Below are 18,946 nucleotides of genomic sequence, written 5' to 3'. Positions count from 1 at the left end.
ATTAAGGTATCAGCTGTACATTTTTACTAAAATTATGGCTTATGCCATAATTTTGATATGAATATTATTATTTAAAGTGAATGCTAATCCAGTAGGTTTGTTTCACAAAAAAAAATATAATTTTGAAAATATAGTTTCAGTTTAAAACTGCCATTTAATATTATTCAACTTCCTTATGTGTTATTTCATAATCATGCAAATAGTAACTCTTCCTCAATGGCTATGACCTCCAGAAGAGGTTAATCAGGGGCCAATTCTAATCTAATTCCAAAGAATATATAAAAATTCAAATATTTTTAAAATGCATTACTATAAATATATAATGAATTCTGTTTCAACGTAATTCATAGCTTCTGCCAGAGGTATATCTAAACCAAAAATTAAACAATTGTTTTTTTCTTAGAAAAGAAATGTATTAGAGGAGGCAGAGTCAAATTGATAATAATTTAGCAATAACATGGTGCAATGATACAGTGGTGTCATTTTGGTGTGTTACAGTCACTCTTTAATTAGTTTTGTAATGTAGTAAGTGATGATAATCCATTTTCATAATTACCTATTAAAAAAAATTAGTTGAAATGAAAATCCTTTTTCCTTACTCTCTCACAGCATTGTTGCACGAATAATCTGAGACTACTATAATTTGCATAATGATGTGCAATATTATATATAATTATATAATTACTGTCATATTCCCTTTATGTTCCTGCTACTTTAAGCTCTTTCAAACTCTTCCATCATGAATTTTTTTCATTCTGTCCTTGCTTGTATTGTAGTTGTTTGTTCTCTAATGTATGGATTATTATGTAAGGTGTTTTATGTTGCAGTGCTTTAACATAAGTTTTCATTGAAATTTAGTCTGAGTTTAAAAGTCTGAATTAAGTCTTGGTTTCATAGCTCACTTTGTTTCAGCTTCAGAGATGACTTACATGAAGTTCACAATATATTGTTCTTTCCATAATTTAAATCATGTATGTTGAGGGAATAGTTTCCAACAACTTTGAGTTGTCTCCTTCAGCCTCTGCCTGACCCATTGAATTATTAATAAACCAAAGTTAACATCCTGTATTCTGTGGAAGAACAGCAAATGACTGCTGAAGTGTGTTCTGCTTCTTTTGGGAAGGGGATGCTTCAGTTCTGATAAGATTTTCATGAATTCTTGTGAGAAATCAGCAACCAAAGCCAAACATCCACAATATATATTATTCATAGCCACTTTTAAAGTTTTAAAATGTTTAATGTGTAAGAAACTTCAAATTATCATGTATCTTGAAAACAATTTTTGTCTTTCTGTTTTCTCCAAATATCTGAATTAAAGGGCAACCTAAAGAAATTAAAGTTGAGAAAAGTCTTAAGAGAGTTAACTAGTGTCCGGAAGTTCACATCCCTACTCTGACCTGTTACCAGAATCATGTGCAAGTGGGTACAACCTGCAAAAACCAAGGGATATTCTTCCCCAAGGAAACTAAATTCTTGTTGTCCAAAGATCTTTTTGTTATTTTCACGGTTTTTTTTTTCTCTAAATTGTTTTGGACATCATAGTCTGAGGGCGTAGTATGGTCTTTTATATAAAAGTAAAGAAGAACTAAATATTCAGCTGCTACTAGTGATCTCAGGTTTCTTCCTGCAGATAACAATACCAAGCTGAACTAGACGATATTTCTCCACAAACTGTGCTCTGCCTTTTGTAGAAATACTCTTCAGTCTTGGCTTTTTCAGTGCAGCCTTGAACCAAAGCTGGTATATCCTGTTTCTCATGGATCTGAAGTTCCCAGTGAGGCTAATTAACCAGGCGCAGTGCAGGGCTGAGGCAGAGGGAGCTGTGCTAGCTCAGCATGGTGCTGCAGTGCACACTGGATGTTGGCCTCTGGTGTTGGGGTGGGAGGTTAGATTACTTTAGATGACAGTACATGTTTTAAATCTGATACACGTTTTCCTTGCAAAATTTAATTTCCAGTACAGGCACTAAGTCTGTTCCGGATCTTGAATGTTAGCAAATAAAAATGCAGATTGTATCTTGTAAGGTGTTTGCAAGATAATACCAAAAAACCATACATTTTTTGCTTTGCATGCAAAACCTGAAAATTTTTCATATGTGACTTCATTAACTGTAACTGTGAAATACATGACTTTACGCTTTTTTTCTTCTGCTAATGGGATAGTACCAAAGGCAATATCCGCTTCTTTTTCGTCAGTGATTTACCATCAAATTTCACAGATTCATAACAGCCTTATTGTATAGCTGATCAAGAAAAAAAAAAGAAAAATCCACTTTTATTTGTTAATATAAACACTAAGTATGAAGTTTTCAATTTTCTTTCATTGAATTTTCTATTTAGAGGCTGTTAATACACATTTCAGCTTCTTGTGTTCTGAGGAAGACCATCTAGAATCCAAAGACCCCACTGAAAGAATACATAAGTAAAGGCCTGTGATTTATCCTTGATAATCAAAATGCCAAAAATAATCATAGGTTCTGTAGTAATACTTGCAATTCATAACCCACATTTATCCTGTGTTTGCAATTTATATTTTGATTTTGCAGTCACATTATGGGTTGTGGAAATCTTTGTTCTTGTTTCATAATTTTAGGAGCCACAGCAATATTTGAAGAATATAGTTGCATTTCATTTAACCTGAAGGGGAAAAATATCTATAAAATAAGAATGATTTCTTTAAAGAACTTGCATCTTATTTGGAAAAGTTTAATTTTTTTTACACATTTTGTGATGAAAAGGCTTGTCTGTCATTTTGTACCTGAAGTCAGCCTTCAAGCACAGCAGTAGTTTTGATGCTGAAAATTACACTTATAAATGTCTCACAGCATGTATTAAGGTGGGAAGTTACGGAAATAAATAGAAGCATTTATTTGAAAACTGTAGAATGATAAAGTCTTTCAGAATTCCAAGGTTTCTCATAGAAACCTTTGAGATATGTTGGTCTATCTGAAGCAAAAAAAAAGATATTTTGGATAATTCCTTTAGATGTTAAATGGTATGAAATACTATCCTTTTCCCTGAGATTTAGGACAAAAGAAAACCACAAGGAACAGTGTACCAAAGAGATTCTATACATATGCTTTTCCTTTTTATTCCCTTGAAACAATAAAAGGAATATATTAATCTTAAAAGTTGTTACTGGGTATGAAAAGCAAATAAGGAGGTATAAAAATAACAAAATTTTCCTTTTAGAAAATGTTATTAGTAAGCCACTGAGGCAATTCTGAGCGTCTTTTTTTTTTTTTTTTTTTTTTTTTCCCTAAAGGAAGTGAAGCTTGTTTTCATATGACTTAGACAACTTCATTACTGATAAAAATCCTTTGATTTGAAATACACTGACAAAAGAATTGACATATTTACACACCAATGACTTATTTCTGATAATAATTTTGGGATACATAAACATGGGAATAAAGACTCAGAAACAGTGGTCCTAGAAAAAAATTTACTTCTGTGGTAACTACCTTCTCTGATTTTTCTTTGCAGTGCAAGACATATGCCTGTGTTTTAGAGAGTCATCTTATGGGACTTACCATCGACTTTAGCATGGGCTTTGTCTGTTTTGATGCTGCCACAAAGGTAAAGTTCTAAGAATTTTTTTTTTTCATCACGCTGTTATTATTCCTCGTTATTTCTAATATTTTGAGATAAGTCATACATCCTCAAAATGTCCTTCTCTATAGAAAGAGATCATCTCTTCTCAAATCTCTCATGCTTTAGTCTAAATTTGGGACTGATTTCTAAGTATGTGAGAGGTTGTATTCTGTTCTGTGCTTGTTATTGAGAAGTCAATACTGACACCAATCTGAAAGAAGCATCAGATCTTTATTCTTTATTTTCACATGAGAGCCCACACTGCTTCAGCTTGTTGGTTTGTTTTCTGCTGTGTCCTTGATTTTGAGAAAAGATAATTTTCTTGGTTTCAGTCTTATCTGTGAGCTTGAAAATAATCTTCCATTCTCTTCTCTTGTTTCATGGGAAGCAGTATGTGCTATTACAGAAATTCCACAATTCCCAGTTTGTATTTTAGCTATTATTGTTCAGGTGTCTGTAAAAAGATAAATCAACCATAGTCTATATGTCTCACCCATCAGCTTTTCCTCTCAGCCTTAAAAAGCTCAGTACAACTGATGAAAGAGTTTGCTTTATAAAGCAAATAGTATGGAATCTATTTCCATATTGTATTATTGCATATCCAAGTCTCAGTAATATCATTGAGACCCTTGGTATGTTATATGTTGACATTTGCACTGCTTGCTGGCAGATTCTAAAATGTGCTCAGGCTTTATTGCTACTACTCGACACTGCTGTTAATGGTAGTATCTTTCTTCTGAGTTCCACTTCTCTTCAATACTTATTTTCCTTTGAGATGCTGCAACATTGCCACTACCAATTGCTGAAAATGCCCCTTAGACTCCAGAATTTGTTTCTGTGCTCTAAGTCAGCTCTTCCAACCTTATTACTCCACTAACCCAAACGCTTTTCTTTTTCTCAGTCCATTGTGTTTGTTTGCACAAAGTGATGAATTTTAAATTCAAACACTTCTGTAACCTTCTTTCTTTTTGTTAAGCAAATAGCCTTGTATAATTCATCAATGAGATGTGACTATCAGTTTAGAAGGTATTATACAAAAAATCAGTCCAACAAAATTAAAAAGCAGTAGCTCAGTAAAAAAACAATGTAGTTTCCCCCATCCCCCCATATATATATATATATATATATACACACATATATAAAAGTATAGTAAAGAATTTATTTTGTATATCTAACCTAAATGTACCCATGTACCCTTTCAGTTTGAACCCATTAGTTCTTGTATTGTATGTATTGTATTGTATGTTAGAATAAAGCAGTACACCATGAATTAAAATAAAAAATGACATTGTTTTGTTAGGTACTCAGTCGTTAGGCAGTGTGAGATAAGGATGGCAATTGCATTAGAAAAGAAAATAAACAATACAATAGAAAGCAACATAATCTGTTGCCAAGAGACTGCTACAATTAAAATTGTCAAACAAGCCATAAGGTGAAATGTCGGAAACCTAAGTGCGTCAACCACGTTTTAGTGGGTACTCAAATAGGAAAGGCATTAGCTAGCCTCCATCATTTTATGGAAAGATGAAAATTGTGGTGCTCTTAGCCAAAAATTTATTGAGATATCTTTATTATAATGATGACATTATAATAAATATGATGAACAAGTGTAAATTGTGTCTATGCAGACGATGTTCTTCAACAATATTGCTAATCTCATATATATTGAAATGCAAACTAGACATGTATAGTCACTTAAGCTAAAAGTGTTATCTTTTACCTTATGACGTTCATATGAAGCAAAATCTGTTTTTTTTTTTTTAAAAAAAGTGAAAAAACAGTGAAAAATTGAAACTATTTTTCAGGACAAGGAAAACATGATTAAAATGTTAATTAAATCATTCATATCTTAGTAATATTTACATGTGCATTTGTGAATTAAGACTATACAAAAGTCCTAGCAAGTGTCCTATGAACTAACATCCTCAGTATTAAAGAGAAAAACACCATTTAAAATGTCATACCATTCATGAAAATGATATTTACATATAATTCTTTATAAGTTCTAGGATTTTTTGCAATATGTATCTTTTCACTATTATCTTTTCACTTCCAATGACAGCTCCTTGGAGCACCCTGTTCCACTGTCTCACTACTCTGAACTCTACCTTCTTCTACTTTAAAAACATTGTCCCTTGTCCTGTCACTGTAGGCCTTGGTAGAAACTCCTTCTCCATTTTAATATAAGCCTCCTTTAAGTGTGGGAAAGCAACAATAAGCTCTCCCTGGAGCCTTCTCTGCTCCAGGTTCAACAGCCCCAACTCTTTCAGCCTGCCTTCATGAAATAGGTACTCCAGCCCTCTGATCATCTTAGTGGTCCTCCTGCTGTACATGTTCTCCTCTGTTATTTTTCTGCTGCTCATACCAAATTCAACCACTCTTTTTTGGGTAAAGATTAACTTAAAGCAATATTTTGAAGATTTCAGAGTTCAGTGTCAGATTGAGCTGTTCATTCCGTATTTCTCAGAATAACTCAGAATAACCATGTAGACGCAAGATATTTAATGAATTCACAGAAGGTCTTGGACAAGTACCTGGAGGAGAAATCTGCTGAATATCATTAAATGTTTTTTTATTCTTATAATAGAAGAAATATATAATATAGTATAATAGATAAAGAAAATAAGTAAATAAATAAATAAATATAAAATGAAACGTAGTTTTACATTTTCATGTTTCCCAGAACACAAAGACCTTCAAAAACAAAGTAGTTTTGGAAACAAAATATTTTCTGAGAGCTCCGGTCTTATATTTTGTTGCAGTGGTATCTTCAATAAATCTTCAAGAAGTGTCAATCTTATACTTAGTACTGTGCTCATGCTATCTTAAGTTTTCTTTTTTAATTACTAATAAATAGACTGTGAATTGTCTTTTAAGTGCGTAATTACTAATAAACTTAAACGAAGGAAGCCAAGTTCTTTAACTCATGATTTTAACAGTTATTCAGTTATTCATATGTTCCAAGCAATGCAACAATATTTAAATTCTTTCTTCCTCTCACATTTTAAGTAAGTGAATAGATTTTGTCCAACATGCCTGACAAATTGCAGTCAAAATTTCACAAATGTTCTAAAGCCCAAATTCATCCCCTGTTTTTGTGAACAAATGTATGGGGGGTAATGGCTCTCTTTATGTTTATGATTTCCACACAAAAACCTTACAGCCCTGTGTAGGCTTGTATCCGTGTTTGCTGTCATTCAATCCTTAAATAATACTTTACTATGTAAATTGAAATTAGCGGTTAAAAACTGTCATCTGTGCCAAATGTATTTCAAGTCAAACATCATAATTAGATAAGAGAGCATTGTTTCTGTGTCTGCACAGACCTATGATAAATAAGAGTACACAAAGTATTAAACTGAGTTGCTCAGAAAAAAATCTGTACTGTGATGTGATTATAACAGCAGTGGCATAAATCATAGCTGTTTCTGCTGCATATTCTCTTCTTTCTCTTATTTTCTGACTGATAACTCATAGAGTCAACAGTAGTTTGTCATTTAGAGTATTTCGGTATGATGCTTGATAACAAGCTGTTGTAATTTTCTGAAGGGAGAATGAACAGTTTTTAAGACTACCTGGTTAAATCAGATTATGCCAATATTTCAGAAAATTAATTTTCAGTTCGGGTAAGTAGCTTGTAAACTACCAAATAGAATTTTGGACACAAAGTAATCTTTCTCCTTACACCTTAAAAAGTAGTGGTAAGTGTATTTGTGCCCTTGTTCTTCTGTGGCACTTTTCAGAGCCAAAGCTCCAGTGCAAGATGTCATCTTTTATTGGCAATGTATGATTTGAAAGCAAACTGTGACACATAGCCCAAGCCAACACTCCACATGCTTGATTTTTATTATTTTTGTGACGTAGTCCTTCATTTGTGGTAGTTATAAACCTGAGTCAAAAAGCCACCAGCCTCCTGTTTTGGCATACACAGAAATGTAATTCTAATCAATAGGAAGTTTCCTCAAATCTCTTCCACTGGGGCATTCTTCCAAAAAATGACCACCATCTTTAACCAACTTTATTTGCTTTATTTGAAATACAGGATGTCAAATAGAGTCCCCTCACTGAGCTTCTCTCTTTTTTCCTTGCTGATATGCTATGAAAAGTGAATTTAACTAATCCTTGTGAGTACCATTTACATATTTTATTTTCTTTTCTGCCTTAATCACATTTTCCAGATCCTGCTTAGTTGCACCTCGCACTACAAGGAGTAGTAGTCTTAGTATACACCATCTATTCCAGACATAATTTTTCACTGGAGATGTTTCATGTGCTAAATGTTTTGTTTATTATGTTTCAAAATATGAAAATTTTAAAAAGATGCAAAAAATTCTTAGAAGTTATATACCAAATTTTATGCTAGGCCATTTTTTTCAGTATTGCGTATCAATGTTTACTGGGGAAAACATTTTTCTCAAGTCTTGCCCAACTACATTCCAGCTTTCATGTCCTAAATTTGTCTAACGTTATCTAGTATATAGAAATCAGTGTTTCAATGAACAAATGCAACTCTTTTATGGGCAATTTCTGTTAGGTATGGGCATGCATAAATATTATGATGAACATTTATAAATAAGATTTGCAGCCACAATAGCCGCCTTAAGAATTAAGTATGGAGACATATAGATTACACAGAATAATAAGACATGTACAGAAGTTAATCTAACTACTATTCTGAAAGTGATCCAATATATAAAACTACTTACTCAAGTGCCAATCATAATTGATTCTAAAAGTGCTTCCATAAAAAATATGTGGGTGGATATACATGGAAATATGTTTTTATATATATATTTCTGGTTTACTGACATATTCATTAAAATTGTTTTCTATAATATGCATCTTTGCATCATCAATTCCACTAATAATATATGTATGTGTTTGTATGAATACACATTGTCATGTACCTACCTGTACAAAGTACTGTGTCTGTACTCCATCATATTTACTGCTCATTAAAACGACAGTCAAAAATATATATTTGTCACAAGAGAAAAAAATTATCCCTTGCAGGATTGAAAATAAATTAAGGTGCTGCTGAATTATATGGTGGTGCTAGAACAAAGTAAGAAAAGTCTCCATAATGGCCCACAAGGTGCCTATCAAGAAACCTCAGTGTACCTGACCTCTGTTCTCTGGCAGAAACTTTGTGCGTTTCACCAAAAAAAGAGAATACACCATGAACAATGAATAGCATTGCAAATATCTTTAATTTGGTTTTCATACCAAAAGGGTACTAAACACACAGATCAGTATTTCTCATAATTTCTTTAGGAACAATCTCCCATGTTTTCTAGGGATACATACCTTGTCTGTCTCTTCATGAAACTAATATGTATACAGCATATTGAAATAAAACAGCATATAAAAACCTTCTCGATATTCAAATCTCAGTAGTAGGGAAGGCAGAAAGAAACCATGCTCACTGGAAGATCGAGATTTAATGATATAACTTGTGCAAAGATATTTATTCTGTGCTTCAAAGTTGAAATGGTGAACAAATAGCCACTATAATTTTAATACAAGCCATCAAGCATGTTTTATGTTCTGTGGCTAGAAACAAATGTTGGTAAGTTGTCCATCAGTACCAAGCAAATACACTGTAGTCTTTTAGCATTCTATGTAATTTCAGTAATGGATAAGAACAGTTATTTTATAAGGGCCGACTTTCATGCCTTTTTCCTTTGTCTCATTTTTGTTCTTTATCCTCTGTGTCCTCCCTTGTCTTTCCCTTTACAGTTATAAAGCTGCAGCAGCTGACAAAGGAAATTGCCTTGGACCATATTTCTTTTGTAGTAAGACAGTCTCCAGAGATCAGTAACACAGTAGAACTGAACATGAACAAGATCTTAATCCTACTCAGTTCCCTACCACTGCTATAACTCTGGACAAAGTGTCACTTGGCAAGAATGAAATCTTTCTCAATTAGCTATGAGACAAACAGACAAATTAAGGTGTATCCCAGGTGCCTGAAGACTCAATTACTTTTATTCTTAAAAACAAGGACCTAGAGGGCTTCTGCTCTTGATTTAGTTTGACTGTAAGGAGTATCATGTATTTTAGTCAGACGACTGACAGCATTAGCATGAAAGCTGCCCATTGAAGTTTAGCATAATTCTGTAACATATATCACATATTAAAAAATTGCCTTAATAATGTAAAAGGGAGAATAATCCAATCGGTCAGAGTATGAAGAAAAATGGAGGCAGTGTTGGAAAAGCACAGCTATAGATTTTCGAAGGTGTGATGGAAAAGTGAACAAACGGATTTGATGAAACTAGGACTTGAAAAGTGACCTCTGACATTCTTTCCTCAGTAAAGATGGTTTCTTTGTTTAGTCCACCATTTACAGGTGGACTGTAATGTGGGATGTGGTCATCTAATCATTATAAAACACTGACAGAATTTTTTTTCCCAAGCATCCTACTGAAGGCCAAGCTTTTTTTGCTATTACATAATAAAACCTGTATGATTCATGTCAGTGCAATGACATTATGCTTATAATTTCTATAGATCATGTATGTAGACAAGATGTATTTCATAAAATCATAGTATATCCTGAGTTGGAAGGGACACATAAGAATCATCAAAGTCCAACTCCTGGTCCTGCACAGTACAGCCTCAAGGTCACACTCTGTGCCTGAGAGCACTGTACAACTTGAGCTCTCTCAGGCTTGGCACTGTGACCACTTGCCTGGGGAGCCTGTTCCAGTGCCCAACCACCCTCTGGGTGAATAATCTTCTTTAATGTCCAACCGAGACCTCCCCTGACACAACTTCAGGCCATTCCCAGAGTGCTGTCACTGGTCCCCACAGACAAGAAATCAGTGTCTGCCCCTGCTCTTTCCCTCACAAGGAAGGTGTAGACTATGATGAGGTCTTCCCTTAGTTTCTTCTCCAAGTGGCTTCACTGGCTGGTGAAATGATGCCATTGTAGTATGTGATGCAAACATTGCTCAAGCTTATTAAGTGTAAATAGTCTTTCTGCAAGAAGAGAATTGGTCCACTGTGGATAATTTGACACAGAAGAGACAAAACTCCTAAATAATAAATTGAAGGTAGTTCGTCGCTGAATCCACAGGACATGAATTAAATCTATTCTGGTTGAAGATTCTTATGTTGACAAAATACACATTTTCTTCCCTAGTGCCAATGCATAATGCCCTCTGTATACTAAATGATAAATCTATCCCAGAGCCATGGACTAGTCAGACATTCACATTTCTATGAATATTCCTTACAGCATGGTAAGTAAAAATACAGTCACCTGTTTATTCTGTATTTGTTTGATAGTCTGGTCTTCAGGAATAGAACAAGCTCCTTGACCCAAAACAAAGCAATAACTCTAATGAATATTCCTGGTCACAGGCCAAACAAAGATAGTTACAGTTGTGATGTATTTCCACATTTCTGAAGTCATTACCTAGATGGAAAGTGATTTTGTTTGGTCATCTCACCAAAAATGTATGTGGATTATCTCAAGATTCTGGGAATGATTAGCAAACTGTCATATAGTATGAATGTGAAAGTATTTTCTAAGATGCCTTATAGAATATGGTCTTTGGATCTAACACTATTGCTAAGAATAGAAACAATATGATTTTCATTTGTGTGACTGTATTACAGGTATAGAAGTCAATAGCTTTTCTCCCATGTGTCATTTATAGGTTGCATTTATGTAAAAACTATAAAATAAAAATATGCAGGCAGAGAGCATCCTTTTTTAATTATAGCAGAATAATACTGGCAGAAGATAATAGGTAGTAATTTGTTTGCAAAGACTAGCACAAATGAGTCCTAGATGGTTACTTATAAATAAAATATTTCTCATTAAAAAGTATTGGTGAAGAATCTTGGTCCCAGATACGTCACAGGAAAAACAATCCTGTTAATTTCAGTGAATACAGGATTTTACTTTTTGATGATTTGTTATTACAATAATTTAATAGCATCTCAAGAGGAGTCTTAAATCTAATTTGTCAGATTCTCTGCACAGTTTATTTGTTTGCATTGCATTCTGGTATTCTTTGAAGTTAATTTTATTAAATGGGAAAAATGTAAAAAGCAGCCTAAGCAATATATGAATAATAATTGGGAAAAGGATTTATATCTTATTGGTTGTTTTCAATTTTGTGCATGATACATACTGTATTTGTTCAAAGAGATTGTCTTATTACAGTGCATTTTTCAAGACATAGATGAATTATGCCAGATTTTCTCTGACCACGCTGGGAGTATGCAAACTGTGGCACTGGTGGTATTTACAGTGTGTAGCTGATGCCACTGTCTGCAAGAGAATATTTTTTAATTTGGTTGCAACTTGTGCTTTAAAAGGAATTGGCACCTGGTCGACCTGTCAGATCTATTTTAGGGCAAACAAACATTTATTGCTTCCTATGAATGCTGTATATAGACCTGTAAAATAGTCTCAGTGATGCAGGTTATGCACAGTTACTGAGGGACGTATTTGAAGAGAGCAGGCTGTTTTTGTCAGCTAAAGGTAGCCCTGTGAGTGTTGAGCTTATTAACATGACACCTTCAAACCAGTAAGTACTTCTGCTTATGTATCATAATTCCTAAAAACTGATTTAGAAATATTTTATGTGGCACACATTTAGGTGTTTGACAGTTTTCAAAAAAGTCAGCATGTTTTACAAATGTACTTACTTGTTAAAAGTCTCTCTCCCTCTCTATACACACACACACACACATATATATATCTTTGTACAAAATTATAACAGCCTATGTTAACTTTCTGAGGCAATCATTCAACAAATGGTTCTGAGGAACTCTGATATTCAACAACATGAAAAAATAATTATTCTGACAGTGGTGTAGATCAGTATTCCCAAGAATACCTATGCAGTAGAATTAGCCTTTAAAATTAGAATTTTGAAGAGTCACCACAGTGAACACTGTAACACTGAAGTCAGCCCATAGGATAATGAAAGATAGCACATGAAACTCACTCTCTCATGAGTTAATTTCACTGCTGTAGTTGCACATCAGTGTGAAACTGGTACTCAGGCAGGTGGGTCTGGTCTCTCCTGTCTTATTTTGGCACTATAAAGTATATAGTTTGAGAAGGGGTGTTGAAAAAGGGTAGATCTGGTCCCTGTTCACTGCTTATGCATGTTGCAGCAATGAAAATGAAAAGAAGAAAAGAAGCACACTCAGAACTTATGCAACCAGAGGAATTAATCCAGTGATCCCCAAGATACTTTATTTTAAGATTGATGTGACTGTAGTCACAACATTCTGCATCCCTTATCCATGTTCTACTCATGCAAAATATGCAGGTCTGGCTACACAGGGCAGCACTTCAGCCTCTTGTGTAAAGAATTAAAGGAGAAAGGACTTAAATGGGTCTTACTGGTCATATGATTAACTCATTTACCCAATTTTTGCTCTCTAGAATTTGAACATCTAGTTTAAGTGGTTTAAGTTAACTGTTACACTTTTAATGTAGTATAGTATATTGCAGTAGACCCACACCCAGACTCCACCATAATGAACCAGTTCTCCCCATTTTAAATCAGGATATAGGATTTGTTATTCAGAGACTCTAGAAAAAGAAGTAGCCACGGTGACTAGTTTGAAATATTTTGTATTCCTGACTTAATAAATAAAAGCTCACAACATTTCTCTGTTCTTATTTTCCCAAATGACTGCTCTGTCATGTGGACAACTGAGGGAAAGTGTATGCAATTTGTTGAAGATCACTCAAAAGGAGCAGATAATCCTTTCACGTGGGAATCATTTCATGCATTTTCAATAGCATCTCTACTCCTTACACTTTCGATGAAGAGTGTTTAACTGTCTCAGCAGAGACTGTCAGTTCTAGGAGCTTGTTTTAATATCTTGATGTTTAAGTGCATTTGTGTTGGGATTAATTCTCTCCACACTATAACCTGATTTTGCAGTGTTCTTAAGTAAGAGCCCTTGCCAAGTAGGAGTCTCCAAAACCAATGTTATTCATAAATTGAAGTGTGTTCCTAAGTCATGCCTGAGGTTTGGTGTGACTGTCATTCTCTTTCCTCTGAATTGGAATGAAGTGCATGGCAAAACTGCATGGAAATGTCAAAGTACCTCAGTTCTATACATCCTTCATCTTCATTCAAACTTAATCTGACTGGGAGTAAGGCCAAGTACCCTGGGATTTTGCCTGCATATCTAAGGGTCCTTGTTAATGCTACATCTCTCTCCTGGCCTCTCCATATATCATCAGAGAAGTGAAAGATGATAGCTCATTGCTTTGATTGTTTTCTCCTGAGATAAAAAGACAATCAGTGCCCTTTACATTTCTCATCCAGGAAATGACATACCTAAGTAGATTTTCTGTCCCTGCAGAGAGGCAATGGTCTTGATCTTCTGACAAGATTTGTTGCATTTGTAAATCTGAAAAAAAAAAAAAAAAAGAAAAAGAAAAAGAAAAAAAAGTTTACAAAGCAGGTAGGAATATAGCCACCTGAATGATTTTATACACTGGGTTGTTTTGCTTTGTTTTGCTTTTACCTCGTAATTTTTACAATATAAATAGACATCTTTGATGAAACAATGTCAAAGGAATTTCACATGCATAGAAATGAGGGAACCTATTCTATTTTCTGTAGCAGAGATTGGTGGGCTTAGGAGGACAATATTTGAAATAAATAGGATATATTTTCACATAAACTGACAAATTGCTCTAATTTCTGTGAAACAGAATGTCCTTAGCTCTGTTTATGACTGATGGGAGCTCACCTGTCACATGCACACAGAGAATGAAAGTGGTGCTGAGACGAGGGTTCCTTTTTTTTTATCTGGAAGGGGTAACTCTAAAGAGACAATTTTGGAGAAAAATTCTTGCACTTGCTTTGTGTATAGTGCACAGTTAAGATTCTGTCCTTGTCGTTTCTTTTCTTGTCAGGTTGCTAAGACAAACACAACAAACTTTATTCAGCTTGGTGCAGGGTAGAGATTTTGCCAGTCTGACAAATAGAGACCAAGACATTCTGAAGCAAAGGGGCCTGCATAGATTTAGGACAGTTAAAAATTTGACCTCCCCCATATTCTGTTTAATTTCCAGTAGACAGTAAATAATTCAGAGATAAAGACTAAAGGCAGAGATGCGAGTGTCATCCTGCACCACTGAGAGGAAGTAATTTACAAACCTTTAGACAAAAGGGTTTCCTTAAGTTTCTGTGTTGTCCAGTGCCTGTGAAAATAATGTTCATCAAAGTAGTAGCACAATGTGATGTTGACTTCCTAATTATGTGAAATAGTATTGGAATCACAATGAAAAGTTTTAACAATCCAAAATCTGGAGGATGGGGGATATCTTTAAATGAGGTTGAAAAGACTTACCACAAAAATAGCTCTTTTCCATTTCTAAGCGAAGTAGATAATTTTCTTTTCTATGTAAATCCACTCTAGAAATAATTTTAAAGAGATGTTTTTCTAGACAGCTCTTAATTTTATTAATTGTATATTTTTTGTAAAGCATTATCTCTTTTTCAACAAGACACAATGCAATTCATCATTTAATTACTTGAAAGTCCACTGATAGAGTTAGAATTAATGGTTTGCTCAAATTCCTCACTAGAGCTCTCATAAATAAATTCAAAATATATTCTCATTAAAGAGATTTCTTTTTTTATTTTACCCTTAAAAATAGATTTTTTTTAGTATGATATGCCCTTTTTGTCTATACTAGATTTTTTTAGCATGGGAAGAGGGGGCTTGTATGTCAGATCAACACTTCAGATAGAGTAGGGATTCCACTGATGAACACTTCAGATAGAGCAGGGATTCCACAGATCATCAGCGGAAAAAAAAATCCTTCTCTTTTTTGTTCAGCCAGTATTAAATATAGATAAAGGAATTTCAGGGTAAAATTCACAAATTTACTCTGACGAATGTTATTCAAGCACTGCCAAAGTATAATATGTCTGTGTATCTGTATGATTAAAGGAACATCTAACCACAGAACACTACATTTATTTAGTTATGTACTATAGAGGTGTTAAAACTTTCCTTGGAAAGAGATCAGATATTTCTAATACAATTTTCAATTATAACTACATTGACTTGCTTGTTTATGATTTTTTACATTTTGGTTTGGTTTTTTTTTTTTCCCTTTAGGCTGTGCTTTGGAGGTACAAGTTTTCCCAGCTCAAAGGTTCTTCAGATGATGGGAAGAGCAAAATCAAATTTTTGTTCCAAAACCAAGATACTAAACAAATCGAAGCAAAGGTAAAAAAATTTCATTGTTTGTATAAAGCAAAATACAATTTTCAAAGCAGCTAGGGGAAAGGGGAAGTAGACTAAGTTATTTGGAAATATTAGGTTAATGCACAAAGAATGCAAAGAAAACCAGGGAAATTGAAGAAAACTGAACAAATTACTTTTATCTAGTTAAAAGTCTTTTGAAAGATGTAGTTAGATTTAAAAAAAATAAAATACAGGACTTAGGGTATATATGGATTTAGGCATGTTTTCCAACTCTCCTCTTTGTCATTGTGATAAAGCTGTCTGAGCTCTTGAGTACCCTGTTTTTCACCCTATAATTGTATCATGAAGAAATGGTGGAAAAAATATCCTTAAGACAACCTGGGAACAAAACCCAGCAAAGGCTGAAAATCTGTTTTTATATGTCAGAGAAAAAAAAAAAAAGTGGATTAAATAAATGTTTCCCAACAAGACTGAAGCCTTGTGTCTGTGTCTAATGCAAAATCATGAAAGCTGTATTTCCAGTTGAGCATTTGATTCAAGAGTTAATTCAGGAAAACAGTAACTGTGAGAGATTTAAGCTTACTTCAATATAAGTCTTTTGAGAATAAGGGCATTTACTATCCAAATGAGTGTGAGAAGTGATTTCCCCAAGTCTGTGATGGCTGGATCTGCCTTAGAGTCTGGGTCAAATTTCTTTTTTGACTAGAATCCAAATTTTAGTGTAAACCTAAAGACTATTTTCTTGTCGATGTCTAAGCTTTGCTTTTAAAGCATTTACTGCTTTTCCTGACCATGTCAGAGACAAAACTGCTGAATGAACATGGTAACGGTATGGTTCCATGAGCTAAAAGGAAATGGTTAAATCAATTGTCTATAAGTGCTAAATATATAGAGTATTATAAAACATGTAAAGAAAAAAATGCATTGTTTTGGAGATAGTTATGTGTTCAAAAGCCAGTAGCTACATTAAGCATCTTCCTCCATGTCTCTTTATGCTTGATGCTAATTATTTTCTATTCAGCAGCTATTTACTTTATTTTGAGCATTTTACTCAATAAAATAAAGGTGACACACAATCCTTAAATCCACGGCAATAAAATGTAGGGACCATGGTTTTGATACCTTCGTGTTTTGCTGCAGCTCAAGGATAAATATTTTCTTATTTCTGATTTCCTTCAGAAATATGTTTAGTAGTACAGAACTTTTTTTTGAGCTCTAATAAGAAATACAGTTTAACCTAATGTCATGATGATGATTTTCTCCTAAGGAAGTAATTTTGAAATTTTATTCTGCTCTTATGTACAGATGAAGGATGAAAGTCATCATTATTTTTCTAGTATCTGTCAGCTGTTCCTGTCATATTAACACGTGATTTTAGCACTAACAGAAATTCAGTTTGGGGATTTGGGGGCTTTTGGTTTTTTGGGTTTTTTTTGTTTTTTTTTAACTAGTAAAAGTAGAATGTGTTTTTAATACTGAATTAAAATTTGAAAAACCAAACAAAAAACCAAAGAATAAAATCTAGATTTTGACCAAAAAATAGGGGTGTTTTTTTATGTTTTAAATTATATCTGTCATATATATCACTTACAGATACATAAGTATGTTGGGCATACATAAGCCTTAGAGGTATGCCAGTGCCTAACAATAACCTATTGTTATTTCCACACAAATTGAGTTCTAGAAAATTCTGCCAAACTTTTATTAAGGTAGAAATACTACCTTACGCCTTATGAAGCCAGAGCATTATACAAACCTGCCACCATGCTTATTAATATGCTGTCAGGTTCCCTGGTTTACTATAAGTTTAAACTTCCACATTACTCAATTTGGAAATAAAAATTTGTTAATTCATTTTCTTGGTGATCAAAGCATATCAACTATATGCAAAGATGTCAGGTTATATTCTCTTTGGAAAGTGCTGTAGCATTTATAATGAGCACTTCCATCCATTCCAATTTGTTTAGGTATTAAGTACATTGCTTAGTCTAAGAAATGTAGATAAATGTGTCTGTAAAATTAATGTGAAGGTTCTTGGGTTGTATATTTTCAACACTGTTTGGCTTACAATTTTGTGGATAACCCCCTTCTGGATCCTTTAAACCTTTTATAGATTTAAAGCACTATTCATCATAAGGAGAGGTGGAACAGTCTAGTCTCTATTTTTTTGCTGTACATTTCTGAGTTAGAGGTACAGCTATTTGCGGAACTGTTGAGTCATTAGGAAATGTTAATCAGATTTTCAGAAATATTTGTAATGCTAAATTTCATGAATACTGTATGCAGGCTTCGTTTCAAGTCAGAGGATGGGAATTTTGTAAAACATCTGTTAAAGGTTGTGATGAATATTCATGTGACAGCTATCATCACCTGTTAAATGCATCCCTGTTTTGCAGCTGGCCTGGAGACCCACTGCTGTAACATTTTCTTAATGATTCTGTTCTTTGTTATAGAGTTGTAGCACACGGGGAATAATCAGAATGTAGTGAAAAGAGAGCTCAGCAGAGAATAAAACAAAAAATTTGAGGAGCCATTGCACCAGTGTGTTAGGGCTCTTCACTTACTAATTTCCAAGCAACAATGTGGAAGCAGGGCATAGCAGGTAACTTTCCGGACACCACAAATACTATTTTCAGTTTTGAGCCACTCACTAAAAGGAACACATTGAGGTGGTGGAGCCAGTCCAGAAGAGGGCAACAGAGCTGGTGAAGGGTCTGAAACACAAGTCTGATGAGGATCAACTGATGGAACTGGGGTTGTCTAGCCTGGAGAAAAGAAGGCTCAGGAGAAATCTCATTGCTCTCTACAACTGCCTGAAAGGAGATTTTAGCCAGGTGGGATCAGCCATATGTAACAAGCAGTTCCCATATGTAAGAAGCAGTCAGACAAGATGAAATGACCTCAAGTTGCTCCAGGGGAGGTATAGGTTTGATATTAGGAAAAATGTCTTCATTGGGAGGGTTGTCAATCATTGGAACAGGCTGCTCAAGGAAGAGGCAGAGGCACCATCCCCAGAGGGATGGTGTAGATATGTAGATGCGGCAGTTAGAATCACGGTTTAGTATTGAACTTGGCAGTGCTGGATTAACCATTGGACTCAATAAACATCCTTTCCAACCTAGATGATTCTATGATTCTAA

At 34.2% G+C, this 18,946-nt stretch overlaps 1 protein-coding gene across 6 annotated transcripts in view; it reads left to right on the top strand.

Annotated features, from left to right (window-relative positions):
* The window catches only part of SNTG1 (syntrophin gamma 1), a 324,290-nt gene that overhangs the window by 293,344 nt on the left and 12,000 nt on the right, over positions 1-18,946 (top strand). For all 6 annotated transcript variants that reach the window (XM_066181512.1, XM_066181540.1, XM_066181522.1 and 3 more), the window contains 2 exons: positions 3,486-3,578; positions 15,717-15,827. In XM_066181512.1, the coding sequence (XP_066037609.1) occupies positions 3,486-3,578; positions 15,717-15,827 (204 nt within the window). The remainder of the gene's footprint in view (positions 1-3,485; positions 3,579-15,716; positions 15,828-18,946) is intronic.

The sequence above is a fragment of the Chamaea fasciata genome, unplaced genomic scaffold, assembly GCF_029207755.1.
Source record: "Chamaea fasciata isolate MVZ Bird 193981 ecotype frontalis unplaced genomic scaffold, bChaFas1.0.hap1 SCAF_1, whole genome shotgun sequence".
In the NCBI taxonomy this organism is placed as follows: Eukaryota; Metazoa; Chordata; class Aves; order Passeriformes; family Sylviidae; genus Chamaea; species Chamaea fasciata.
This window is presented reverse-complemented; position numbering and strand designations above follow the sequence as displayed.